At 55.0% G+C, this 27,037-nt stretch overlaps 9 protein-coding genes across 9 annotated transcripts; 4 read left to right on the forward strand and 5 right to left on the reverse strand.

Annotated features, from left to right (window-relative positions):
* Window positions 1-5,354: 5,354 nt before the first annotated feature.
* Window positions 5,355-7,599, forward strand: B0H18DRAFT_1120920 (uncharacterized protein; the record flags this gene model as incomplete). The annotated part of the gene is made up of 4 exons (XM_048034233.1): window positions 5,355-5,424; window positions 5,482-5,588; window positions 5,642-6,478; window positions 6,535-7,599. 4 exons carry the CDS (start codon window positions 5,355-5,357, stop codon window positions 7,597-7,599), a joined length of 2,079 nt encoding a protein of 692 aa, XP_047891285.1.
* A 294-nt stretch (window positions 7,600-7,893) lies between these two features.
* On the forward strand, window positions 7,894-12,546 carry B0H18DRAFT_1120921 (uncharacterized protein; the record flags this gene model as incomplete). Its single annotated transcript, XM_048034234.1, has 10 exons — window positions 7,894-8,163; window positions 8,215-8,642; window positions 8,695-8,817; window positions 8,870-10,006; window positions 10,055-10,089; window positions 10,436-10,665; window positions 10,737-11,381; window positions 11,442-12,065; window positions 12,117-12,360; window positions 12,413-12,546. 10 exons carry the CDS (start codon window positions 7,894-7,896, stop codon window positions 12,544-12,546), a joined length of 3,870 nt encoding a protein of 1,289 aa, XP_047891286.1.
* Window positions 12,547-14,668: 2,122 nt separating this feature from the next.
* On the reverse strand, window positions 14,669-15,417 carry B0H18DRAFT_1184878 (uncharacterized protein; the record flags this gene model as incomplete). The annotated part of the gene is made up of 2 exons (XM_048036003.1): window positions 14,669-15,302; window positions 15,371-15,417. 2 exons carry the CDS (start codon window positions 15,415-15,417, stop codon window positions 14,675-14,677), a joined length of 675 nt encoding a protein of 224 aa, XP_047891287.1. The 3' UTR covers window positions 14,669-14,674.
* Window positions 15,418-16,074: 657 nt separating this feature from the next.
* On the reverse strand, window positions 16,075-16,738 carry B0H18DRAFT_1212604 (uncharacterized protein; the record flags this gene model as incomplete). Its single annotated transcript, XM_048036482.1, has 3 exons — window positions 16,688-16,738; window positions 16,455-16,634; window positions 16,075-16,392 (listed from the first exon to the last, which is right to left on the reverse strand). The coding sequence occupies exons 2-3, from the start codon at window positions 16,623-16,625 to the stop codon at window positions 16,075-16,077; spliced, it is 489 nt and encodes a 162-aa protein (XP_047891288.1). The 5' UTR covers window positions 16,626-16,634; window positions 16,688-16,738.
* A 1,336-nt stretch (window positions 16,739-18,074) lies between these two features.
* Window positions 18,075-18,332, forward strand: B0H18DRAFT_1120924 (uncharacterized protein; the record flags this gene model as incomplete). The annotated part of the gene is made up of 2 exons (XM_048034235.1): window positions 18,075-18,255; window positions 18,310-18,332. 2 exons carry the CDS (start codon window positions 18,075-18,077, stop codon window positions 18,330-18,332), a joined length of 204 nt encoding a protein of 67 aa, XP_047891289.1.
* Window positions 18,333-19,858: 1,526 nt separating this feature from the next.
* Window positions 19,859-22,014, forward strand: B0H18DRAFT_517616 (cytochrome P450). The gene is made up of 9 exons (XM_048038399.1): window positions 19,859-19,889; window positions 19,940-20,282; window positions 20,332-20,409; window positions 20,464-20,713; window positions 20,769-20,792; window positions 20,844-20,918; window positions 20,985-21,144; window positions 21,197-21,444; window positions 21,499-22,014. The coding sequence occupies exons 2-9, from the start codon at window positions 20,042-20,044 to the stop codon at window positions 21,947-21,949; spliced, it is 1,527 nt and encodes a 508-aa protein (XP_047891290.1). The 5' UTR covers window positions 19,859-19,889; window positions 19,940-20,041; the 3' UTR covers window positions 21,950-22,014.
* Window positions 22,015-22,356: 342 nt separating this feature from the next.
* B0H18DRAFT_1018091 (uncharacterized protein) lies at window positions 22,357-23,555 on the reverse strand. Its single transcript, XM_048029347.1, has 4 exons — window positions 23,512-23,555; window positions 23,118-23,431; window positions 22,720-23,026; window positions 22,357-22,692 (listed from the first exon to the last, which is right to left on the reverse strand). The coding sequence occupies exons 2-4, from the start codon at window positions 23,149-23,151 to the stop codon at window positions 22,422-22,424; spliced, it is 612 nt and encodes a 203-aa protein (XP_047891291.1). The 5' UTR covers window positions 23,152-23,431; window positions 23,512-23,555; the 3' UTR covers window positions 22,357-22,421.
* Window positions 23,384-23,777, reverse strand: B0H18DRAFT_1018097 (uncharacterized protein). Its single transcript, XM_048029348.1, has 2 exons — window positions 23,512-23,777; window positions 23,384-23,431 (listed from the first exon to the last, which is right to left on the reverse strand). Exon 1 carries the CDS (start codon window positions 23,750-23,752, stop codon window positions 23,531-23,533), a length of 222 nt encoding a protein of 73 aa, XP_047891292.1. The 5' UTR covers window positions 23,753-23,777; the 3' UTR covers window positions 23,384-23,431; window positions 23,512-23,530.
* A 148-nt stretch (window positions 23,778-23,925) lies between these two features.
* B0H18DRAFT_879434 (uncharacterized protein) lies at window positions 23,926-26,496 on the reverse strand (the record flags this gene model as incomplete). Its single annotated transcript, XM_048040697.1, has 13 exons — window positions 23,926-23,988; window positions 24,046-24,098; window positions 24,146-24,223; window positions 24,279-24,420; window positions 24,480-24,746; window positions 24,804-24,947; window positions 25,002-25,213; window positions 25,269-25,409; window positions 25,463-25,761; window positions 25,814-25,866; window positions 25,915-26,115; window positions 26,173-26,245; window positions 26,294-26,496. The coding sequence occupies 13 exons, from the start codon at window positions 26,494-26,496 to the stop codon at window positions 23,926-23,928; spliced, it is 1,929 nt and encodes a 642-aa protein (XP_047891293.1).
* Between the last annotated feature and the right edge of the window lie 541 nt (window positions 26,497-27,037).

Here is a 27,037-nt window from a genome sequence, read left to right on the forward strand (position 1 = left end):
GGGTTCTTGGCACGTGTGGCACGACTTCCCGACGTCGGTCTCGCGTTTGCGCAGTACATCGAGGAGCTTTTGCGCCCATTGAGTGACGAAAGCATGCATGATATCATGGGGCTTCTGCATTGAATGTGAGTCCACAGAACGCGTCGCGTGTGTTACCGCCCATGGCTTACCGTTCGTTCCCGCTTAGCCTCTGCGCTCTCGCCCCCCACATTGTCCGCCTCAGGTACGTCGGGCGGTGGAATACCATGGGCCTCTACGTCCGCCAAGGTGTCCAGCAGAGACGGAAGAACGGCGCCGGGTGGACAAGTGGTGGCGCTGCGATGCTTCTCAGGACGTCGGGCGGGGGACCAATACTCAACGGTCTCGGTGCCAGCTGCGTCGACGCGAATAGTTTGTGGCCCATCAGGAATTAACTCGCCACCATCGTCGACATAGTCGTAGCGATCTACTTTCTTGCGTTTGTTCTTAGGCATCCTGCGTGTCACCGAGACGGGAAGAGACAACCAAAGGGAATGAGGGCGAGAGTAAGACAGGGTTGTCGGGCAGCTATGTCACATTATTCAGTGGTACCTACTCGATACTAACGGTACAGCCGGAGTGCATTTCGACCGTTGCAAACGGTAAAGCCGCCTCCGGCCGGAGCTGTGATTTCCTCGTTGCAAACAGGCCGGCCGAGTGTATCTCAAACCAGTTCAAACGGTCCGGCCGGTGTATCCCTAGGGCACCCATGTTCTGTCTGAACAGGGGGGCCATTTAGTGTCTTGCTGGCAACGGACCGGCCGGGCAATAAGGGGTTCTAATTATAACAGATCAGCCGGGATACTCTTTCTCCTATGGTAACGAACCGGCCGGGCAATGGGATCCTTCATTTGTAACGGGCCGGCCGGAGTGCATAATTCAGCAGTTGCAATGGGCCAGCCGGAGCATATGCTCCCTGGCTAATAACAGACCGGCCGGGTTGCATCATCTCTAGCTGGCAACGGAGTGGCCGGACCATTTTTCCACATTGATAGCAGGCTAGCCAGGCCATATAATCAAGCACTCCACACTGGTAACGGTCCGGCCGGGCAGTGGCACCATCCATTGGTAACGGTCCGGCCGGGCAACAGTATTGTGACCCAGTATTGGCTGGGCCAGTCAACAATAGACCATACTCCCTTAGAACAGCCTACTAGTAGCATGTATATGTCCACAGTGCATGCCCTATCACATTGCCTGAGCTGTTAGCTCACTGGCCAGCCATGCAAACACTGGCCGAGAGCATTCAAAAACCTTCGGCCTATTGTATTATGATACAGAGTGTGATTTGAATGATTGTATATGTAAGACCATCACTAATGGAGCCCAACATAGTGTTCCCACATTTTAAAGGGGCTTAGTGAAGCTGCCACCAGCCAAATTAAATGGCCGGACATCTCAAAACATCGGCCGGGCATTTTAGTTCATTGGCCGAAGCTTTTTATTCATTGACCGAAGCTTTTCCTTCATTGGCCGAAGCTTTTTCTCACTGGCCGAAGCTTTTTATCACTGGCCGAAGCTTTCACTTCATTGGCCGAAGCTTTTCATCGCCGGCCGAAGCTTTGGATTGACCGGCCGAAGCTTCTACTTCACCGGCCGGCGAAAACAGCTGGTGCTCGGCAAAAATGGCCGGCCGGTGCGCAAAAACGGCCGGGCTATTGAATTACTATATGTGGAAATGTGGTATTGTCTGGGAGCCCTTCATTCACAGAGTTTAGTATCAATTTCCTAGTTTCCAAGAACACATAGTTAGGCCAGGATATGCAAGACAAGATTTACTACTCACAGGCTTCTTTGCAAAACATGTTATTCAATTCCTGAAGCCAATATTCTTTGCCCACACTGTTTGACAATCTAGAATGTGTTATCACAATGCATAGAGTAGATCCCCAAAAGTAATAGTCTTATTCTTTGAAGCTGAATGCAGGACAACAAATAAGGGGTATACAGGTATGGTATACATGTTGACTTCCTGCAGCTAATGTTCTTTCCAAACAGTGTTTTACCATCTAGAATAGTTCATTGATCCACAAGGAATCAGTCCTCCAAAGGAATAGTCTTATTCACACAAGCTGAAGGCAGCACAGAGTTAAGGTGAGGGTGGGTATATGGGTATACATGTTATACTGTGTTCACATCCTGAAGCCAATATGCTTTGCCCACAAGGTTTGGCAATCAAGAATGGCACAGAAACATCTACCCACTGTTGGTAATGGTCCGGCCGGCCAATCCTCATAGGAGATGGTCCGGCCTGTGCATGATCCCCTTAACTCTGTACCACATTCAGCTCATGTGAATAAGACTATTCCTTTGGACGACTCACTCCTTGTGTGTAAATGAACCATTCTAGATTGTGAAACTGTGTTTGGAATGTAGATTGGCTGCAGGAAGTCAACATTGTTTGACATGTATACTATACCTTACCCCTTATCTCATGTTCTGCATTCAGCTTCAAAGAATAAGACTATTCCTTTTGGGGATCTACTCTATGCATTGTGATAACACATTCTAGATAGTCAAACAGTGTGGGCAAAGAATATTGGCTTCAGCAGTTGAATAACATGTTTTGCAAAGAAGCCTGTGAGTAAATCTTGTCTCGCATATCCTGGCCTAACTATGTACCTTTGGACACTAGGAAATCAATACTAGACTCTATGAATGAAGGGCTTCCAGACAATACCACATTTCCACATATAGTAATTCAACAGCCCGGCCGGTTTTGCCTGCCAGCCGGCCATTTTTGCGCACCGGCCGGCCAGTTTTGCCGAGCACTGGCTGTTTTTGCCGGCCGGTGAAGTAGAAGCTTCAGCCGACCGGTCAATCCAAAGCTTCGGCGGTGAAGGAAAGCTTCGGCCAATGAAGTAAAAGCTTCGGCCAATGAAGTAAAAGCTTCGGCCAGTGAATTGAAAGCTTCGGCCAATGAACTAAAATGCCCGGCCAATGGTTTGAAATGTCCGGCCTATTGATTTGGCCCTGTAGGGACAACCTGGCTAATTTTATGGCCAGTAAAGCCAAAACCTGGGTGAGTGAAATCTCTGGCCAGTTGATTTGGCCAGCCAGTGGGGCTCTTTTGTGTTTTGCAGCTTCACTAGGCATCCCTAAGTCATGGGAAAATTATGCTGTGATCTACTAATGATGGTATACCCCATAGGTGCATAATACCACATATAGTATTTCAATAGCCCCCAGGGGACTGTGACCGGCCGGACCGTTTGAAGCAGGACAACTCCTGCCCGGCCGGCCTGTTTGTGGAGTCAGTTTGTTTAGGCTGGAGAACCCATCCTGGACCAGATAGATTTCACTCCGGCCGGTCCGCTTGCAATGAAAGGATTTTATCCCGGCCGGAACATTTAAAGTGGTGGGGCCTGAGTCCGGCCACTCTGTTTGCAACGTGGACCGGCCGGCCGCTCCGTTGTGTGTGCTAACCCTGCCCTCCACCCGGCCTGTTTGCAGTGATGCTGTATGGGTCCGGCCGGACTGTTGCCTCTGCGATCGGACTGTTTACAACAGGTACATTGCCTCAGCCAAAAGCCCGGCCGGCCTGTTGCAAGCGGTGCATTGTTGCTAACAGTAGACCCGGACTACTCCGGCCGGAGGCGGCTCTACCGTTTGCAACGGTCAAAATGCACTCCGGCTGTACCGTTAACAGCGAGGTTTTCCACTGAATGGGCTCGCTATGTTGCGTCGGTCAAGGTGGCGAGAACGTCATGACAATGCCATTGTGCGAAGCACACCCCCAAGCATCGCTATGATCGGCCACTCGCGCCACTGGGACAAAGCACGACCGCGGGCCACTCACATCACCATGCGCCGACCAAGGTGCGAACCGCGAGGGCCGAGCAAAGCGAGACAAAAACAATAGATAGAGACGTCTCGATACACGTGTACACATCGTGTTGTAAGGACGATGCCTGGGCGAGGTGTAAGGAGATGCAGGAGATCGTGGCGCTACAAGGACTGTGCGGGAGAGGGTGTTCGTTGAATGCTGAATGACATGGGTATGAACGAGCATCCATCGAGGGCGATAGACGAGGACTGAGGTATCGTCGAGGCCCAGGTGTCAAGTGTTATAAGGATCGGTATCGTGGAGGCTCAGGTGTCAAGTGTTCATGCGTTCCGACGTGCGTGGAAGCTGTACGGGTCCGTGAAGCTGCACTTGGAGAAGACCGCAAGCAACCTACTTACTTGGACAGGTGCGCGTTCGGGCAACTGCTTGCGCTCGGTTCGCAAGGAGTAGGGGGACGTGTACGGTGGTCTGGTAAAGAATGATGGGCTTCAGCAGGACGAGTCTGCCGGGGGAGGTGGGATCGACGTGCTGCGACCTGCGCTGCAGCATATGTGCTAGAAGGACACAGGTGAGTTGCTAAGGTATGAAATGCACGTCATGAAAACGCACCCATTGAAACTCCACAGGAGCATCTTCACATCCTTTGAAGGACTACACGGCCCGCAGAGCTGGTCTCGAGGATCTTCTCCGCCGCGGATCGTCAGGAAGCGCGCCTCCCTCAGACTTAGTTCCTCGCAAAGTTTGAATCGACTTCCTTGGGTTGCCGGACGGATGGGTGGGATTACGTGAGGTGCACTTGAGGTGCGCTCAACTGCTCATCGGGAACAGGAGCGACCTCCCCGAGCATCAACGCATGGTCAAGACCAACATGGACGCTCGGGTGCCCGACAAGGAGCCACAACGGAGGAGGAGAGACAGAGGCGGCCGGGACCAAATTGAGCTAAGGTGAGAGGTGGGCACGGGAAGCTTAATGAGGAGGAGAGGAGCGTACAAGTCAAGTCCAAGTGACTTGCCAGCTATGGTAAACGCCCAGCGACTGGGCGACCTCAGCGCGTCGAGCGAGCGCTTCCTCTGCCACTACGCTGCCATATCCCACTCCCAGCACTTCGGCATTCCCACTTCTCTCCCGCTCTGCTTCGCTCCTCTCTCGCTCGGACCTATAGAGGCTGGTTCTGCGGCACAGGAAGATCCTGATCTTCCTGCGCGAACCTGGCCAGGGCGCAGTATATCTGCTGTCCGGCAGTCTCGCGCCCGTCCTTCGATCCTCAAGCTCAAAGCCTCAAAGCCTTGCTCACTCCCATACGCGTATCATCGTCGCGTCGACTCCGACTGAGCCCGAAACTTGTTTCATATCTCACGAACTTGCGATTGTACGTCTCAATGCCCTTGAATGCCACAACACGGTGCCAATCCTGTTGCAGTGCCTAACTCTCCCAACGTGCCGCCTGTACTCACGTAGGGCTACTATTGCGCCGCGTTCGAAGTCAGGTATGAGAGACAGTGCGCTTTCTGGGGTCCAATCGAGCTAACAGCGTCTGGCCCCAGAAATATGGCCGACGCGAACTTGCATCGCGTGGTACAGACTACAGCTTTTGAGCTCAGTGCCACGCCCGGCTACAGTGGGTACAACCCGTGTTGTCGTCTTGATCAAGACTGACTCTGTTGGACTGCCGTAGAGTGGTATGGCGCGACAACCGCCTTCGACGTCAAGTGTGCCGCGGATGCCGAAGACCAGTGCAACATCTTCACCTCGCCCTTTCTCGACTGGGTCCCTCAATTCCCCGTATCAGCGCGCAAGAGATTATAACGTACAGCGATGGGCTCTGGGGACCACAGGAGTACACGCGCTGGCCGCAGTTGTATAACGAGCGGTGTCTCCATCATGCCTGTATCCCTACTTCCGACGCCGAGTTCGCGCCCGGAGCACAGGTATACGAAGGCTTCGGGTACAGTCCCTGGGAAGAGTCTATTTCGTGCGGTGTTCCTGGCTTCGGGTTTCTGAAGCCCGAGGTCCTCAATGAGTTGTACTCCATCGCGACCGACGTTCTCCAGAGGTACGATGCCGCTGAGCGAAATACCATGAAGCGAGACGCCCTCCTGTTCAACCGGGAGTCCGGTATACACCACAGACTCGGCAAGATGTTATCTATCCTGCTGAGGAACGCTGTCGACCGCCTTCGAATGCTCCCGACCACCGAACAGCACGCCTTGGTAACGGGTCGCATGGCCCACCGCCTTATCCTGGAGTTGAGCGGGCTGACCGTCTTCTACAACGAAGTTGTTATTCGTATGGCTAGTCCGATTTCTCATCATCCTTGGGTTCTTCCAGTGCTCGGGGCGTTCGTGCGCACTGATGCTGCCGCCCAACTATTCTATCGCCTCGGCCTACCCTTCTGGCACATCCGGCCGTGGTCGCGTGTTATGAAGATTGCACAGGTCGTCAGCCCGCGTCATTGGTCCAACATACTTAACGATACACCCGCTTGGCCGCGGGTCCCAAAATCATGGTACGACCCCGACGGCACTCACCAGGATCCCGGACGCTGGACGCACCCCTCTGTGGTGTTTGTATGTAACATGACGTGCTCTTCTGCGCTTCCTCATCTCCAGGCGGTGAGCCGAGCAGAGGGCGCGGAGGCCGAGGCCAAGCGATTCAAGGGGAACGATGCCGCTGTGCCGCTGCTGCCGCCGCCACAGAAACCCCACGCTGGGCGTAATGCCACTAAAAGGGGGAAGCGAGGTCGGAGCAAACGCGGGGGGCAAAATCGCAGAAGGAACACGCCGCGACGACCTTCAAGCGCCCCCCGGAAGGTGTCGTCACGATGAGTCCGAATTGGCGAGCCGCTCTGTCGAGTGCACCACCTCTGGCCTTTCCACCGCCGGTCGCCTTAGAGTATTATTACCCTCCTCCGTTCCTCATCCTCGAGGCCCAGAACCACAAAACGCGCTACCTGCACAACTTCGTCCGCATTCGCAAGTTCTGCAGACTCCGACTGGTCGACTCTCGTATCAACGGAGCCCCTTTGCGCATCGCCGACTGGCGACATGCGTTGTTTGGGGACTATCGCGTGGACGATGACGACCGGGTGAGCGCAATCCATGGCGAGCCAGCGGACACAGGCGAAGTGGGAGAAGTGGAGGAAGGGAACATCGTGGAGGAAAACCAAGCAGGTGGTGTAGTGCCCCAGAAGAGACAGGAGACCATCCGATTGGAACGACGACAGGGGGTCCGCGGCCTGTTCGCCCAAGGGGGGTCCCTGCTGTCATATCGCGAGAGCGAGGCGACCAGCTATCGTGGCCTGGAGGTGTCCGTCGATGTAGCCCGTAGCGACCCTTCCTTGCTCAACCTCGTCGTATGGGAGCTATTCGAAACCAACTGGCGATGTGAGCTTCGCGCGCTCGATACTCGCCTCGTCGACCTCACTGGCGACTCATTCCGCCATTGGGAGCGAGAACAGCAGTTGGCCAACGTCTGGCGGGGTTCTGCCCTTCAGTCTGCGTTGTCCGTTGTTGATGTTGGCTCACCATTTTTCTGCTGGACTCCGGCTGGTCAAGAAGGTTGGAAGGCACGTCGTGCGAACCTGCAGGCCTTCCTGTACGTCCTGAGTGCATGGCCGGATTTTCCAGAGTCGCTGCGCGTGAACACGACAACGACAGCAGAGTGCGACGACGAGGAGACCTTCAACAACGTCGAGGAGCGTGCCATTCAATTCTACGTCCACACTTTCACGAAGCAATATCATCGTCTCCCCTCCCCGCCTGTGCAATATGTCTCTCCGTCAGTCTCTGTGTAGCATAGTCCCGTCTTAGCCGTGTAGCTGGTGGACAATTTCAATATACTCTTTGCGTTCGGAAGACGTTGTGGCTGGTATGCCTCAATGTGTGGCGCGATGTGATCAACGCTTTGACCATCGCTATCTCGCTAAGTCGCTTTGTCGTTCATGTTGTGTGGCTTACACCCTGTTTGGCTTAGATCCGAGCCCGGTGGTCAGTCTGGCACGCCTCATAAATTGTGGCGGCATGAGCCCTGTTCGCTTGCAATTCCACCTCTCCTTCAGCTCCCTTTGGCTACCACTGTCGTCCTTGTGATGTCGCAGGCAGACGCCGCCCCGGCGTGTCGGAACTGTGTCATCCACCCTCCGGACAATATCAACCAACATACGTGGCTGGTCAACGAGACCCTCAAAGCTTGGAAGGATGCTGGCCCAAAACAGAGCTTCAAACAGATGGCGACCGACGTTGCGACTGCGTTTGAGGCGCAGTTCGACATCAATGTACGTGGCCTCGTCCTCAAGAAGGGAAGGTTGCGTTTGGAGAACGATGAGGAGTACACGAAACGAGCTACCGGACGACTCAAGGTATGTCTCACTCTTCCGACACCCAGGATGGCAGTGAAGATGTCTCGTTAGAGCATTAAGAAGTGGATAGAGAATAACAAGCCTTGGTTCGACAAGCGGAAGTCCGGACCTCTCGACCTCCTCCCTATCCCTCTTCCTCAGCCTGTCAAGCCTCAGGCAGCGCGGCAAAACGCGAAGAGTGCTCGCGGCCTCTTCATTCACGACTACCCCCACTTCGGGACCCAAGCCAAAGCCGAGGCCAGGCAGGCGGGCCTGTCTTTCGGCGAGCAGACCACGACATCTAACCTCGCCATCACGCGTGCAATTGAGCGCATGAAGGCAGAGGAACCGGATAAATGGGCACACTACGAGGTACTCGCTGCTCAATCGAAGGCAGAGGCTGATGCAGCCAATGCAGCAATGGATGCTGCAGCGCAGCTGGAGTCGGACGCGGACGACAGCGATGATGACGATCTGAGCAAGGTCGAGACCCTGGACCAGTAAGTCGCGACTCTAAGGTGGCTTCGGTGAACTGAATCTTCACGTCTGCAGACGTCAAGCGCGTCTGCGATATACCGCGCGAGTGGCCGTAGACAAATGGTCTGAGGAGACGGAGACAGAGATCTTCATGTATATCGGATGGATGGATTCCGGTGGACGACCACGCAGAACTTTGTAAGTGCCCTCAACATCCCTAACACTACTGCACTCATTTGTATTTATAAAGGGTGAGCGCGGGAATTGCAGGCACAGATCGGCTAGTCAACCATCTGAAGAGCGTGGAGAATGGGGTGCACGTCAACGCACTCGATGAATACGTCCTGGAGACCCGACGACCGACAATGGACCCAGCGACTACAGACCTCGCCACCGCGCAACCCGCTGCTTCAGGGAGCACAGTCCCCCCATTGATCGAGCCTTCCGAGGCCCCGGCTGACGATGTCCCACATTCGCAAGCACTTGCGAGTGTACAGGATCACGCGTCCGGCGTCGAAGCCGTCCCAGCCATTGCCGCCCCCGAGGCGAATATCTCAGAGGCGTCTGAGCTTGACGCTGTCCCAGCTAGTGTCGCTCCCGAAGTGGCGAATTCGACTGCAAGTACCCCTGCTGACGCCTCCGAGCTTGACGCTGTGCCGGCTATCGCCGCTGCCGATGTGGCGCACTCGAACGACGTGAATCATGTCGGCGCTGAGCGTGATGTACAGGCACCTGCCCGCCTGCCCGATGAAGTGGCCAACGTGCAGCCCGCCTCCGTTGCGCCTGCGACTGAACCCGACCCGTCGAACGAGGTGCATCGTATTTCCGCCGAGCTTGCGCAGGAGGAATCAATTCCCGACGCTATACGCGAGCCCTCGCACCCAGATGGCGTACGCCAGGGCGGTCACGAGGCGAATGCAGAGGATCGTACTCGCCAGTCGACTCTCAACATGGACAATCCCTCCATCGCTCCGCAGTCGCCGCAGCACTCCAGTCTCGTCAACGCGCAGGGCCACATGCCGGAAACCGCGGTCGAGACGAGCCGGAGTGAACGCAACGCTGCGGATGCAGCGACCAATGGCGAGGGCGCTGAAGAGAGCTCAGGCGTCAATGAAGGCAGCCGTGAACCCGCTCAGGATACACAAGCTGGTGCTGGTGACGCACACGAGGAGCCAGACGTCGGTGACGGAGACGCCTTGAGTAGCATCAATGCTCGGAAGAAGACCTCTGGCCGCAATTCAAGCCGGAAGAAACCCGGCCGGGCCCGCAAGTCTGCGGCGCCAGAAGGAGCGACAACGGCAGGAACCAAGAGGAAGACACGCGATACAGAGGAACCGCCACTCCCCGAGCCTTCGACGACGGGTTCCAGTCGTTCAAAGCGGGCAAGGTCAGTGATGTTCCTTGTCTGTCAAAGTATTGCTAACACAGTCTGCAGGACCGTGACGAACTATGCTGACCTGAATCGCAAAGGTAAGTAGGTAGCTCGAGGAAGGGACTTTGTGCTGCGGTGTCGTGCATGTAATGTTGCGTAGATAGTTTTGGGTTCGTACCGATGCCACTTATTGCCGCATGCCACGACATGGAGATGTATAGGCTCTCTTGAACTTGCTAAGACTTTAACCCGGCCCAACGTAGCCGAGTGGCCAAGAGCAGTCATTGTAGCCTCCGCTTTGTCCATGGACCACGCTTTGACCCCTGCTTCGCTCATCACGCCACCGATCGCTGTTCCTGGCCACTCGGATTATGAACAATAGCGCAAGGACTGTATAAAGGTGCGCATGGCCCCGCTTCACGCGAGTCTTGTCTACCTTTTAAGCCCCGCCTCTCATGTCATCCCCCCTGCGCCGCAATGAGGGTGCCTCGTCAAGGATAGGCAGGATGAACACTTTGTTCTCTCCTGGCACACCATCCAAGACCAAGGACACGAACGATCCCGTTCTTGCGCCGTTCAAGGAGTTCGTTCGCCAGCTATGCCGCGATGAAGACACACTGGAGTGTGACCATCATCCAGCGAAGCAGCTACAATATCTCACCGACGACGAGAACGTGGGGCGCATTTACACAAGGGCAAGTCACTTCAATCCTTCTCTTCGACGCGATGTTGACTGGTGAAGCAGTGTGCGCAGTGTGGTACCCCGAACAGGCCAAAGTTCCGCTACCTCAGTGGCCGTCTTGGCCCCGGCGAGCACAAGCTGATCAAGCGCATGCGTGACGTGCTTACCCGCCTGAAAGAGGTGGATAAAGCTCTTGACAGAGCGCGGAACCGACCTGACCGTATCGGGGAAGAGAAGCATGCGGGGAAAGAAAACCTCACTGGCCAGAAAGCGGCACTGGACGGCGAACGGACACAGCTGGAGGAGGAAAGCCGGCTATTCCGTCAGCAACGGGACGGACCCTCGCAGGCGGCATCACCCACATACAATGCGCCACTCCGACAGCTGCCAAACAGTGTCGCCGCCTCATCCTCCCGGACGCCAAACAACGTCGCCGCCTCATCCTCTCGGACGCCAAACGGCGCCCTGGGGACAGCAGCGCGTGCAAAGCCATACGACTCTGACAAGTCCGACGACTCTCAACAGTATTGGAATGAGTTGGGCCATCGGTTGCCCAGCCTTCTGTCCAGTATTCCACCTGAACGTGATCCCCCTTCAGGGCACGAACTGCCATCGTCGTCGCCTGCACCGTCGTCGTCACCGCTCCGACAATCCTCTCTGGCCCCCCGACGGTTAGCGCATTATTCACGCGCTGCACGCGGCAACTTTGTGAGTACTCAGTGTTCTTCGGGCTCTCGGTGTATGCTGACAGAAGGTATTGAATTATAGCCCGTTCGTGGCGCTCGCGGCACACCCAGGGGCCACAGGAACCCCCCCGAGGTTATCGACCTTACTTTGGATGGAAAGGACGTCGACGCGCGTGGTACCAAGCGACGCCGGGCGCAGCTAGATGACTCAGACGTGATCGACCTGACCGAGGATGCACCGGAGCATCCTGGGGCGCCTTCCCAGGTCTCGCAAAGCGCACGGTCTGCTGCTGCGTCGTCGTGGTCGCGGGCGGCCACAGGCGGGCCGTCAGCGTCGAATGCGAGTCCACGTGTGGACAAGCCCGTTATTTTGACTGCGAGGGACCACACCGCGCGTGGTATCAAGCGACGCCGAATCCACCTAGACGACTCGGACGTGATCGACCTGACCGAGGATGCGACGGAGGATCGTGGCGCGCCTTCCAAGGTCTCGCAAAGCGCGCGATCTGCTGCTGTGTCGTCGTCCTCGGGTGTGGCTACAGGCGTGCCGTCAGCGTCGAGTGCAAGTTCTCAGGTGGACAAATCCATCGGCACGTCGTCGAAGCATGACGCTTCCGAGGCGCCTGAGTCGTCAGACGTGTCGCGCGAGAACTCTCCCGAAAGCCAAGGCCAGGAGGAATTCATCCATGTATGGGGATACACCGAGGTACGTGTACTGATCTTTTCGTGTTCCCTGGACTTACAATAGGTCGTCCAGGACGGGGTGCTACCTTCCGACGAGTACTTCAACAAATACTCGCGAGACTCGTTCACTTGTATCTTTACAGAGTGGGGGCTCGAACTCACTGACGCCATCGCAGTGTGGTTGAGTCCCCGACAGCGGTGGTGGTTCACGCATGTCGAGAGCCTCGTCAATGTTCCGTTCTGTCTGCGGGGCGGGGACTACGTCGTGTGGGTCAAGTGGGGAGTGCGGGATCTACTTGGGGTCGATACCATATCAAGTATGTCCTCAATGGATGTTCGAACAAACACAATTCACTGACTATTTTGTAGACGAGGATATCGTAGACGGTCCACTGGAGTGGCCGGATCTCGAGAGTGTCTGGGATAAGCGGCACTCTTTGATCCACAAATACAACATTGGCCGTCGTGCTTGGGAAGAAGAACGACGCCGACAAGGTAAATGATGCGCTCGCTGTTGTGGATCATCAACTTGTACTTGTAGTGTTCTCGGAGCCTGGCAGCTTCTGTTTCTTTGTTTTTGATCTTCCCTATTCTCTTACTGTTCTCTATCTCTTGTCTGTAGTTCAGTTCAATAAGTCGGTCGTCATTAGTAGTCGCGTCTAATAAGTCAGTCGTTGAAGTCATGTCTAATAGGTCGGTCGAAGTCATGTCTAATGGGTCAGCTAGAAAAGTCTTCTGCTTTAGTCTTAACATATAGTTTGGTTGTTGTGGTCGCAATGCATAACTTATATATCAATCGTGAAAAGTCGGCCTTGCCTAAGTCCCCGAAAGAGTCAGCCAAACTAGGTGGTGTTGTAAAGGTCATTCCAATAAGTTGGGACATGAATGTCAACATGTTACTAGTCACTGTCTACAAGTCAATCTATAAGTCACCATGTGCCTTTAGTTACACATACATCAGTTCAAGAAGTCACATATAACTCAGCCTGTAACTAGTTGGGCCTGACATCAAAGTCAGTCGTAACTAGTGTGTTGACTGAAGTGGCTCGTAGAACAGGCCTATAATCACAGTTCCAGTAGAAATTTTTCGACGAAGGAGTGAGCGACTGTAAAATTTACAACTGGGTTGAACAGCCCGAAAGGTCTTCGCACGAAGGGCAACAAACCTCAATCAATGTTGGAGAGACAATTCTGGGAGAGTGCAGGAACGACGAAGCAATGAGAGGAGGTGGCTTGCCGACTGAATGGCAAGGGTGTGAGCAGACGAAAAGAACGACGAGAGTATAGTGGGGAAAGAGCGAGTGGGCACCGTCAGAAGGTGAGGCCAAAACCGAACTTGCCCTCTATGGCAAGTCTGGCATAGGCCATGGCGACTCGGCCTATGGCAGACCTCGCTATGCATCGGGTTCTGCTCTCATATTGTACTGTATTCCTGCTGTCTTCAATTCGATTCGGGCACAGGTATATGGCAGCAGTACGAGCAGCAGTCGCCACCCTTCTATCCAAAGACTGACATCGTGAGATCCAGCTCGACGAGCATCTCCATCGGGCTACTGCGATTCAAAACCTCCTGGAAGACGATGCGACAAGGTCAGCAAATAAGTACGACAAGTTATATACAGAGATGTACTTACAGGGATTACTTCGGCATGCAATCCAGGTCGGGGAGATACAGACTCTCACCACGAGCCTGTGAGTAGTTCTGCTGGCTTCGGCCAGCACAACCAATCCTCGATGGACAGGGTCAGCATAAATAATTTCATTCGGCATTTGCTCACAGATGACTGCTCAGGATTGAGCGATTACGATTGGCTTCTTCACACCACGATGGATATTACCATTTTGAAGCGAAGAAGCCAGCCATATCGAGCTGTGAGGCTATTGTAGCAGCATGTACAGTGGAACATCAATTACCATCGGGAGGAACGACAGCCTAGAACAGTCAGAGTCGACACGGAAGTCACAACATCGCTCAAAACACACCTTGGAGGTACTTGAAAGTGTGAGTGACTTGCCTCCCCTTATTCCGAGCCCCAGACATCCGAGCCATTCACACAGCCTTGAAGCTGTTCTGCTCGTCAAACCAAGGATTGGCAACCGACCAGCGACAGCCAGAGCCTGGGGGGATCCTGGGAGGTGCTATCAGTGAGCCACATCAATGACTCGGTGCGAAGAAGCAGTGGCAGTGCGGCTCGGGATCATCCGCACGAAAGAAGCACGAACTCTCACCGCATGTACGACTCGGATCCACTGATCTTGGGTGTAGCATTGCTGAGTGTCTGTGGGAACATTTACTGCTGTATACAGGGGATGGTCGTCTTCGCTATCCGAGCGGGCGTAGCGGAGCCCGTTGACTCGGTGCGAGTGCGGCGCCTCCGAGTCGGAGGCTATGACTCGGTCACTCAGATGTACGTCAAACTTTGGACTCCGAGTCGCTCGTGATCTACCGCCCTGACACTGGCACAGATTGGGTGCAGCGCGACTGCGGTACCACTCGTCACAAAATACAGTCGTTATTGTCGTACTAGTAGGCTCGTAGTAGTAACGAAATGCCAGCCAGTCGTCACCCGGAGAGAATGAGTTTCGCATGGACTATGTACAGTACAGATAATGCAATCAATAGCCCGACTGTCAAAACATATCCATATACTGGCTCTGGAGGTATGCCAATGCATTCACCCAGCAGGCTGCTAGACTTGCTTGATCTGCATGAGCCGACCACGGCTCAATCGCCTGTGCTAGGACACCAATGACTCTGTCCAAAGCATCAACTCCTGGCTCCTCGGGAGGTTCAACCTCGACCTCGTTCAGCCGCTCGGGTGGACCAACCCTACCAATCCATGACGATGCACCATCGGTTTGGGTGTTGTTCTGATGGTAGGCACGCAAAAGACGATCCTCGCGTAGTGCCTCCCAGTCGACACCATACACCTCCAGCTCCTCCATAGTCTGAGCTTCATCGGGCAATTGATCTCCACGTACTCCATGAACGAGCATGTCGAAGACGAACATGTCTATGGGCGAGCGATTGGGCCCATCTCGGATTTGGATTCGGTGGTGGTTCCAACCATCAGCGAAGAAGGCAAGCTCGTCATTGATGCGATCGAGGAAGAGCAGATGTAGGAGCCAGATGTGATTGTCGTTGTTGAGATCAAGGCCATAATGAACCTCGAGTGTCGTGAAAAATTCCGCCCACTTTGCACCGACTTGTGCAGTGACATCGACCCAGAGACGCTCGATGCGAACATTGTGGATGCTCCTATAATTCCATGCGATGTCATTCACGAATCACAATTTGAAATCCCATCCCTTAGATAGATGCCTTACCTGCCCCATATGTACGAGCCCCGTCGCTCACCGCGGTTCGCTTCCATCCATGCAGCAACAGCCAGATTCTCTACACCATGATCGCCACGTACACGGGAAGGTACCCCAAAGATCTCTGCTCCAGCAAGGAACAGCTGGAGAACAGTAGCTGCACGATTATTGCCATGTGCCCGTAGTGCAGTTATGAGACGAGAGTAACCATCTATAAATCCGTGGATTACGATCTTCCAGCGGATAAGGCCTAATATATCCAGTCATCGTCAGTACAGTCATGTAAGAGCCCCAAAACACTGGTGACCGAACACACCATGCTGGCCGTCATGATGCCATAATGCATTTGGACCGGCCACCTTGTATTTTCGGCGTCGTATGCGAATACGCTCGAAGGTCCGGTGGATAGGGTCAATGCGGGAAAGGGAAGATCGTATTCGCTGACGAGGTACACGGTGGCCGAGCTGTCGCAGCATTCCATCCAGCATCGTGATGCCTGCGCGGGGATAATGCATGCGAAGCTGCTTGAGGATGTCATCAAGCTGGGCATCGGTCAGGAGGGTTAAAGGACCGGTAAAAGACGAGATATGATCTGCATATTGGCCATCGCCCATCATAGCAGGCCCATCCATGTGAGCTAAGGCTCAGGGAGAATCGGGTCTAGTAGGTCATCGTGATCATCTTCCGACACCTGGATTGGTTCGGCCGAGAGATCAGATGTGGGAAGGATTTTGCTGAGGTTCGGCGATCTGGTATTCCAGTAGAGCATTGCGGACTGTTGATCGCCCGACATTCAAGAAACGAGCGAGGCCTGCAATCGAACGATGCTGATATGCCCACTCTAGCCAAGTCGGGTCGATTGTGATCCTAGGCCGACCAGGCCGACCAGTTTGAGCCCGTGTCACAATTTCAGGCCGACCGTGGTGAGACTGATCCAGGGCTTCGCGGTACTGCAGACGGATGTCGTACAGCATAAGACCGACACCATTTTGAATGTGGCCCAGTTCACCTGGAGGGAATGTCGCTGCATGCTGTTCCACAGTGGTAGGTGAGATCAGTAACCTCACCTGATTGTATCATGACCGCGACATACCTCGGTGACGAGCTGCCCAAACTGATTGAGATCATCTCCAAGTCGCTCGAGTACTGTCGAATCTGTCGGATTCGCAAGGGCAGTCTCGACTGAATGGACATATCCATTGAAGCGGTGGTAGAACTCGCTTAACAGCGACTGTGGCCCGCGTCCAGTAGCATCGTCACTCATGCTTCCATGCTAAGCTACTAGTGTGAGTGCAGAACCCGGAGGGACAGATGATGCTAACTTACAATGGCTGTGTTGCAAATTATTGCCTCAGAGTGTCGGAGAACGAGATGTACAACACAGTGGACAAGTGTGACGATGACCAGGAGTGAGCAATGACGAGGACAGCAAGTCAAGCCAATCTGATTGATTGATCCTCGATGTGCTCTGAGGCTTACCGCACGTCAGGCCGAATTTTTGCGCAGGATGTCTAGGCTGGATATCCGACAGATAATGTCATGAAAGTATCGTTATTCGTTATGTTCTAGCGCATTTAATGTAACGTGATACATGTTGAGACTACATTCCTTGGCCTGTCTATGCTGCTGGAGTATAAGTCTGAGGACTGCTTACAGCGTACATAGCAGTGAGCTTCCCGGAACAGCACCATGCGGAACAATCGCACATTAACAGCCGTCCCACAACTCATGCTACCAGACACTACCCTGCATCATGTGCTGTCGAAACACCGTCAACCCACAGTGGTGCGCAGCCGCCAACGGTCACCTATGCCCGCGCGAGTAGCTGAGTAGCAACAATCGCAGTCGCGCCCGCGATCGACTCATACCCACTACTCAGTGTCAGCACCCAGGAAACAGCGGCACCAACGTGACGTGTTTTGCGTCTGTTGCCGTCAAAGGGGCCACACTGGCCCGATGGCATTTGACGATGTCCTAACGTTGCAAGGCGATCTGTAGACCCAGAGGAAACTCACCGTACCCCTGCACGATGAGCTGTCTCTCGTGTTGACGCGATAATCCACCTTCGCCCGGGCATAGTCCTGACGCCCTCGAAACGCCGCCGATACAAAGGACACACCTTCCCTCCCTGAATCTCATTGACATAAGTCGATTCCGGGGCGATCTGCGCAGCACCACGCCGCACCACCTGTACAGATCGTCGTCTGGCTAACCTACCTTCGCACCGGCCTCTGCACACTGAGGCACACAGAACCATCGACAATCAGCCCGCCACTGGCAGCGCATGCGCATGCAGACGGCCTGGCGCGAGCGAGGCAAGGAGTGTGGCTTCCCCGATGAAGACAGGATCGATGGCCCGGCGGCGAGCTGACTCGGACAGGGTGGATGAGGGAGACGTGGAACGGCATGCTGTGGGATCAGGTGAATGTTGTGTGTCCTGGTCGAATCGAGGCGACGATGCTTACCCAATCTGTTGTGTTTCTGTTCAGTGTCTGCGCTTCGTGGCTCCAAAATACACCAAGGGTGTGGACGACCGGAGTGTGCAGTGCGTAGCGATTGCGTGCGGCGGCTTGCGGGCCCCAGTGAGGCAGTTTGTGCTCCCCGGTGCACCTCTCGGGCTGGCCGAACTGTTTTCCGGTGGCCGACCTGTTTTCCGATGAAGCCGGGCATCCGTCATAGAGAGGACCGATCGCCGTCCAGCGAGCGACTGTCAATGGCCGAGGTGGAAGCCGCAGCAGCCACGGTTGAGTCGATGCGCAATGATCGCTGTGAGAAGTTCGGGGGCGGGAGTGTCGAGGATGGGGAACACAGCGGGATGGCAGAGGCAGAGAACCGGCATCGAGGCGAGAGTGCATGCTGGCACATTGACAGCACGTCTGCCGCGTTATCAGATGGTAAGTGCGATAGACGTGAGTTTCTGTGGCTGCGGCTCACCACGTCGACTACAGACGACGCACGAGGAGGGAAGTAAGGAGGGTGAGAGGGGCACTACTAGTAGGTCAGTAGACGGGAGCGTCGGAGCGAGGGATGGGCGCCCAAACGCAGAACACGTGCTGGGAAGCATGGTAGAAGAGGAAACTTGAGGTGTCGCCAGGCCTTGAGGGAGTGAAATGGACTCTAATCACACTTTCTGCTCGGGCTCAGCACATGCGAATGAGGATGCTCGCGACGGAGCGAGTGCACAACATATGGAATGAGGCTGGCAGCGACTCGGTCAGGTGGCACTGCTGAATACGGTAATACCTCGGGCATGTCTCGGCATTGCCCCAGATGGCCGTAGCACCGACATCTCCCTAAAGCCTAAGTATTTGCATGCAGAGAAATCAGTAATATCGCAGGCCACAGTGTCGTGAGCTGCAGATGAATGCCTGAGACACATGTATGGCCAGTAGGCTCATGTAGGATGCTGTACGGCCCTGTACGACCCCCTTCACAAGGTCACCGAGGGGGAGAACGTTCGATCGACTGGGAGGGGCGTTGCGCGCAACGCGCAACGTGCAACGTGCAACAGTCACTTAGTCACGCTGTGACATGCACCCACTGCGGGTAAGTAACCTACTTATGTTGCCTACGAACTAGTCCCGCCTCCGTGTGGCTATGACATTGAAGGCCTTGCATGGCGTTTTCTCGGCCAAGTTGCAATCGCGGCCACCGAGCGAATCGCGATGCATTGCCCGAGAAATTACATAAGCGACATGTGGCGTGTTGAGTCACAGTGCGAATCACTCCCAGCTCTGCAGACTGAGGTCGTATTAGCTCTTATTCTAGGCCTGTATATATCTAGCTGGAGCGAAGTGCGAAGTGGTCTGGTGTTATTTTTGCCAATATGTATACACCAACTGTCCCGTAACCCCTTGTCCCGCCCGACGAGGCAAGCCACACCGTGACTTGCGTGACGTTGCGCGTTGCGCGCAACGCGTTGCACGCAACGGCTCTCCCCGTGGATCGGACTTTCTGCCGAGGGGTCACCGAGGCCTATCACATGACCTGAAACCTCGCACCTGAACCTCACACCTCGAACCTCGAACCTCACATGCACACCTCGAACCTCGTAACTCGCATTGCAGTGCTAGATGCCAGTGTTCGGGCGTATACATCGTACCTGAGAGACATGGCTCACGCGGTCGGACCTCGTAACTCAACCTCAAACCTCATCTGTAGACCTCGGCTGAATCTCGGACCTTACAGTGTGATCGTAGCCTTGAACCTGAACCTCGTGCGAAAATGGCTACGTGAACCTCAATCCTGCGCGAAACCTGCTACCTTGCGAGTGAACCTGGCCGAAAACCTTGCGGGGCAACCTCGATCTCAATAAATAACGAAAAATACATTCATAGTATTTGCTATTGTGCATGTCGAACGGCTGATAAGTACCACTGTACGCAGCCACTGCACTTGTAACGTTCACTACCAGTAGCTCTACCGTCTTGTCCTACCACTGCGGATTACAAGCTGCATTGCAGGATCTCGAGACATGCCCTCCCTTGAAATTCTCGGAGGTGCCCTCACAGCTGCATTGCTCGGATACGTGAGCATCATCATCTCCTCTTCCTGAGCGGGTGAGCTGATTTGCAACAGGCTGTTCACCGGACGGTGCTCCAACCACACGAATCTCTGGCTAAAAATGCTGAGTGGTTGGCTGCGCTTTTGCTACTTGTCCCAGCACTCCCCGCGGCTGTCATGCGGGCACAAATAGGCTCGACTCTGCTAGCTTCGCTGGTGGCGTATTCCGCATACTACTGCTCCATCCTACTAGCTACCATAGCATACCGCCTATCATCAACGCACCCTCTCACTATCTATCCGGGACCTCTGCTTTGCAAAGTGACGAAGCTATGGATGGTCTACACAGCAAACACGGGGAAGTTGCACGAGTACACGCGGCAACTGCATGCTACATATGGACCCATCGTTCGCATCGGTTCGTTGCATGAGCGGATCTACTGTTGAAATGTCTCATCTGCCTGTAGGTCCCAACGAGCTGTCCGTGGTAGATGTAGACCTGCTGTCCCGTATCTTGGGTTCCGAAGGCATGCCCAAAGGACCTCGTATGTATACCTCAGGTAACCTGTCGCTGAGTTTCCGCTGATGAGCTTGAACAGTTTGGGAGGGCCGCCGGATCTCCGGAAAGAGGGGCGCAGGCGCGAAGAACAATCGCGGAAACCTCATCGGCAACCGGTACAAGGATCGTCACGCAGAAGCCCGAAAGACGTGGAATCGCGCGTTCACGCCAGCTGCTATGAAGGACTACGAACCCATCCTGGTGCGCAGGGCGGCACAGCTGGTCGACGAACTAAAGCAAAAAGGTGCAACCGGATCGGTGGATCTGTCGTTATGGTTGAGTTACTGCATGTGAGACTCCCCATCTTCGCTGCTTGTGTTCGATTCTCTTACTCACTGCCCGAAGCTTTGACTTCATGGGCGATATGGTGTACGTGGTTAATTGTATCATTCCATGGCGAAGTGGCTAATTGACTAGCAGGTTCGGAGGTGGATTCGAGCTCATGCACGACGGCGACAGAGATGGCATCTACCGTACCATGGTTGCAGGTCTGCAGTAAGCCGTCCTATGCGCAGCTCCTCTGGCTCAAGATGACTGATTGGTAGATTGCGCGCATAACAGCCTACCTGCACTTACGCAGCAGATTCCTTGGGTGGCGCCTGTACTACCATACCTGCCTTGGGTCGGCAAGCACATGAAGGCTTTAGGCCAGTTCGCGTTCAAGTGTGTCACCAAGAGGCTACAGGAGGGCTCAGTAACGAATGATCTCTTCTACCACCTAGTCCGTCCCATTGTCACCTTACTAATGGCATCGTACTTACATGATGTCCAAGCTCGACGAAGTGCCCAACCCGGAAAAGCAGACACCATTCCCGGTAATCATGACAAACGCAGTCACAGCGATGCTCGCAGGCTCGGACACGACTGCGGTCGCACTATGCAACACCTTCTATTGTGTCCTCGCCCATCCAGACGTCTACCAACACCTCCGTGAGGAGGTCGACGCGGCATTCCCGCCTGGCGCCGGCGATCCCGTCGACGCGGCTAAGCTTTCGAGCCTCGAATACCTCAATGCCGTGATGTAAGTCATCATCGATGTACCATGACCGTCTGCGTGCCCTTACTTGCGATGTAGTAATGAGAGCCTCCGCCTCTACCCCTCCATCCCTACATCCTTGCAGCGTGCACCCCAGCCGGGCACCGGGACACACCAGATCAGCCCCACCCTCGTCATCGACGAACGCACTTCTATCCTCGTCCCTCCATATGTCCTACACCGCGACTCGCGCTACTTCTCACCAGACCCCGACCGGTTCTGGCCCGAGCGTTGGCTGCGCAAGGATGATCCCGACGTCGTCACGAACACGAGCGCGTTCGTCCCGTTCTCGAGTGGCCCGCCTAATTGCGTAGGGCGCCCAGTTGCGTTGCTTTCGATGCGGATGATATTAGCGTGGATGGTGCGGAGCTTTGAGATGCGGTTGGTGGAGGGCTATGATGTAAAACAGTGGGAGAGGGACCTGAGGGATTATTTTGCGTTGCAAAAGGGCCCGCTGCCTGTGGTTCTCAGATCGCGGGGTAATATGTAGTACCAGTTGTTGAGTTATGGGGTTTTCTTGCCAGCAGCGGGATGAAGTTGAGCCTCACAATGAGCGTGGTTTAGACGTTGAAGCTATGATATATTGAACCCTTAGAGATGCGCGGCATATACCGCGGATACACGGATGATAAGTTACGACAGCGAAAGCAGCAGCAACAATTACGAACGACAAGAGAGTCCAGATCGCAGTCTGTATACCCGGGCCAAGTGCAGAGATGTCGTATATATCTACTCTACAAGAGGCGTGAACGTGGGAACGCGAGACAAACGCTAAGACAAACACCAGAGACAAGAAGCAAGACAAGAAGACGGGACAAACGCTAGAGACATTCTCATTGGCTGAGAGACGGACGCCCGAGCGCTGCCCGAGCCTCTCAAGCGCTCCGAGCTACCGTGACTGTACTTCATCCCTCCTCCGAGTCGTCCTCATTATTCCTTAGACTCGCGCGCGACCCTCATGCTCATTTCTCACTCTGGCATCGGAGGGCGCGGATCAGCAGGGCAGCGGTAAGGTGCAGACAACGAGTGACAGGAGTGCACCGAGCGGAGCGATGGAGACGACCACCGTCACAGTGAGTGCAGACACACGCGAGCGAGCGGGCTAACTGCAGGCACAGGACGCGGCGACGTGCAGCCCGACGCATCACGATCACAAGCATGCAGGCATGGCTGATGAATAGGCGGCGGGCGGACGAGCAGGCCAGCGAGAGGCACACGCCGACCGTGAGGCGGCTGAGCAAATGCCCAGCACGTAGACACGGCCGACGAACGGATGGCGGGTGCACAGTGGCCGAAGGAGTCGTAGAGACAGAATGGGCAGGCGCAGGGCGCAGTCGCCGTGGCGACATGAAGCGCGACGCGCACGCCGACCGCGAGCGCGCCAGGCGAATGCCCGGCACACAGACATGGCCGACGAACGCGTGCAGAGCAAGCGGGCAGGTGGGCGAGCCGGCGGACAGGTGAGCAGGCGTGGAGGGGCAATCGGACGGGTAAGCAAGCGAGTACATGGAGAGCAGGAGGGCGAGCGAGCGAGTAGGTGACAGCGTATACGTCGACCGCGAGCGCACTGAGTGAACATTCACTGCACGCAGACACGGCCTCCGATCGCGCACGTAGGCAGGCCCCGAGCGGGTACACAATTGAGCCACGACACGCACAGGGCGAGGGCGAAATTTCAGCTTCAGCGAGCATGCAGGGCAAAGCCCCCGCGTGAAGTGCAGCCGACAAGCGGACCACGGGCGCGGGCTCAGCTATGAACAGGGAGGGTCAGCAGACAGCGGGCGCGGACGGGAACGAGTAGGCAGGGAAGGGCGAATGGCTGGCAGAGATGGGTGAGGATGAGGTGATGAGAGGCGCGAGGACGAGTAAGGACGAGCGAATGTCAGGTACGGCGTGCGGCAACGCCGAGGATGCAAGCATAACACCCACGAGTCGGAGTCGGAGAGTGGCCACTCGGGAGCCATGGGCATAGGTGCGCTGCACATCTGAATATCTTCCAAGTTCCGCTGTTGATCAATGGCATCTCTCCCTTACTGCTGTGCGGAGAGACAGGGGTCGAAGGCAGATACATTCAAGTAGTACCACCCGAAAGTAACCTGAGCCAGCAAACAGGTGAGGATGTGACATCCAGTTTCATCGCAGTCGGTAAGTAAGCATTCCTCCAATATACCGCTGTAGATGCATATTTCACGGCCCGGCACAGGGCCACGAAGCCGACTCCCGAAGGGAGACGGCTAAGTGGCATTTCAACTATCAGTCTCTTACAGAAGTCGCCTATGTTTGCAAGTAACATAGAATAGAACAGTCACGATTTTTGAGTGGTCGCCCTGCTATGCGCTCAAAGCCGTAGATAATGTATCTGACTGAGAGATATGCAATCGAAAGCGCATACCTGTAGCGGAGCACGGGCATCGGCTAGTCATGTCATATATAGGTCCGATGTGTGACAGCATGATCGTCAATAACCTAAAGTCGGTCCTTACGATCCAACGCCTCGAGCGCGGCGTGTGTACGGACGTGAAGCGCATTCTGGTAGTAAGAGGATCAGTCAGAGCAGGTCGTTGTAGACAAACGATAGGTACAAACCTCCATGCTGTACTTGCCCTTTCTGTGTACTCCAGGGCCCTCGAGAGATTTTCCTGACCGTTGTTCAGCATCGATTCTACAAGACACATGGAAGGCATACCAGACATGACGAGCTCCAGATGTTCCCTGGCGCTCGTTTTGTCGCCCTTGCACGCCATAAGGCGACCGTACTCGAAGTCTAATGTAGTGAGTGGTCGGAACACGACACGCATCATGCCAAGAGCGACACATACGAGCGTAATAGTTCAAATAATGGTCGAGCGTTATCTCGTCGCCGTCCTTGAAGATCTCCTCGAAAGCCAAGACAGAATCACGTTCCGCGTCAGCTTGTGACATGCCGAGCTTCTCCTCCGGGTCCACCACCGTATCCGCATCCTGCGCGAGTTGCACAGATGAGCATGCAGTACAATGTGACTCAATGATAGAGGATGTACCGGATATGCAATATACCGCAGAGACACGCCTCTCAGGAACTGCGCGAGACACCAATCATCCCAGAAGCACCCGTCATACGCTGCGGGTTTGCCGTAGTAGCCCTGGAGCTCCGCGAGGAGCGCGTTAGTCTGGGGGAGTATATGCGCGAGAATGACGCTTCGCGGTGCATGTTGGATGCAAAGGAAGAGGTAGCTGAATTCAAGCGCGGCAAGCGCGAGCCGGCCCTTCTGCTCGTGAAACTTGCGCGCTTTGCGGGCGACAAATTTCTAGAGGAAGCGCTCGATGAGTGCGATGAACAGGGATGAAGAGAAAGGAAAGCTGACCTCGATAGGGATGGACTTGCCCGCGATGCGTTGGCGCAGGTTCGGGACTTGGTTCATTGCCTTGTCCGCCTCCTCTTTCTGCTTCTCGTCACCGAGCTCAAGCAAACAGACAGCGACGCCATACGTATACGTAGCCTTGGACCACTAGTTGATATGTAGTCAGTACAATATCCACAGAAGACGCTCTGAACCGCCTACAGTCGCGTCCTTAGCAAGCGCGCGCCAGTTTGTGAGCGATGCAGCGACGTCCCAGAGCGAGAAATTCGCGACGGCGATCTCCCAGTGCGAGATGTGGTGCATGTTCTTGTACTGATCCTGCACCGCCACCGCACGCCGGTAGTACTCTATCGCCTGCGCGGGCTGGCCCCGACAGATACTCAGTCGGCCCTGGCCGAAGAGGAAGAAGACGCCTGAAATATGAGAGCTTCAGTGTAAGGCAGAAAAGCGGGGGTAGAACGCACAGACCATTCGGATACTGCTTCTGGTGGTAGTCGAGGATCTTCTGCGCCATGGAGATGTCGACACCATCGTAAGTGAAGCTCGAGAAGACGAGGTGGAAGAGGAGCAGCGCCATGTCGCAGATAGGACGGCGAATTCCTTCCTCCTCTGTACACAGCATTAGATGCACTCCCAGCTAAAGCCAACAGGAGCCCTCGCACTTATACCAACGGACGGCTCCGGCGCGTCCTTCGACCACCCTCCAGGCTTCATCAGGTACGCAAGGCCCGCATGGCGATCGCCCTTGTACCCAAACAGCTCAATTACCGTGAGTACCTTCGACGGCATCAGTGACAGTATCACGTTTGACATGCCTACGCCGAGGCAGACACCCGAGCGAAAGTGCGCATCAATGGACGCATCCTCTGGTCCGTCCCCGCGCGCCTGCGCCTCCGCGTCGGCCACCTCGAGGAACTGTCCGAGTTGGCGGTAGATATTGATCGTCGTGCGGAGGTTCAGTCTGGCCGACGGGGATCAAGGCGGGGTATGTGCGCAGAGGTACAAGTACTCACGCTTCTTTGATGAAGGCGAGCCAATCTCCGGAGTAGACAATGCCGAGTAACGCCTTATTCAAGCTAAGGGAGGTGTTCAAAGGATTGTAAATGATGCTCACCTTCTCAAAAAGGCTTTCTGCGTAGACCAGTTCCGCGTGACGCTCGACGGGTGTCATGCTCTTAATCCATCCGACGCCAGACGTATTCAGGGAACCTAAAACGAGACCTGCTAGTCGCGTTGGCAAGGATGCAACTCGCTTCCGATGCTGACTCGCGACAGCATTGCCATTCTTGACGTGATTCAAGCCGGCAAGGAGATCCTACAGAATAGGGGTAGATGATCAGCTCTCGGACCTCCTGCGCGCGCAAAGGCGTACTTCGTCCTCGAAGGACATCAGGCCCTTGAAGCACTGAATTAGGCCGTAGCCCGTTGCAAAGTAGAGGTGCTCGCTATTTGGCTGTGTGAAGCACAGTCAATATGTATACGATGAATCGCACCTCTTGGGATCGCACTCCTCACAATACTGCTCGGATTCTACCATCTGTGACGACAGGAACAGGTGCAGCGCATAGTTCAGGCCAGGGATGTCCTCAAGCACTCTCTCCGGTGAGTACGGTTTCCTCGGCGGGGCTGGGGGAGCGACTCCCCATGGTAATGTTGGGAACCGCGAGGTCTTCGACCCTGAGTTCAGAGCTGTCATTTCTCCTTGGTTGCTCCTTGGGCGAAGAAAGAAGGACTTGGTCCAAGCTTCAGATGCCCTTCTGCGTTCGCGCTTCGGAGGGGGAATGTAAGCAGAACCCGGAGTGACCAGCGCTGGATCAATGAACTCTCCAAGGAGCGCTGAGCAGGAAGTCGGTCTGCTGGTCAGTATAGCGCAGCGAGGACCTCTTCTAACAAGACCGGAGCTGCTATCGAGAAACAGACATAGAAAGCAAGAAAGCTCAGGAGGAAGAGGTAGTCAAGAGATAGATTTGCTGTTCCGTTCAGCTTGGCCGGCGGGTCCCACCCCGCCACCGCCGGCACGTCGATTACTCGATCCGGAGGCCGTGGCGTCGGTGCTGCTTGGGTGGTCTGAGAGTATGTTTGATCTGAGCGCGACATTCAGCTTGAAGCTTGAGCTTGAAATCGGAGGGCATTGACAAGTTGGTTACGGGAAGGTAATCGTTGCGAAATGAAGTCAACGTGGATCAGAGTCGGCCCGACGTCTGTGATGAGTCGATACCGCTTGAAAGCAGATCGGT

This window comes from Fomitopsis serialis (assembly GCF_022376445.1).
Source record: "Fomitopsis serialis strain Sig1Antser10 chromosome Unknown B0H18scaffold_54, whole genome shotgun sequence".
NCBI lineage: Eukaryota > Fungi > Basidiomycota > Agaricomycetes > Polyporales > Fomitopsidaceae > Fomitopsis > Fomitopsis serialis.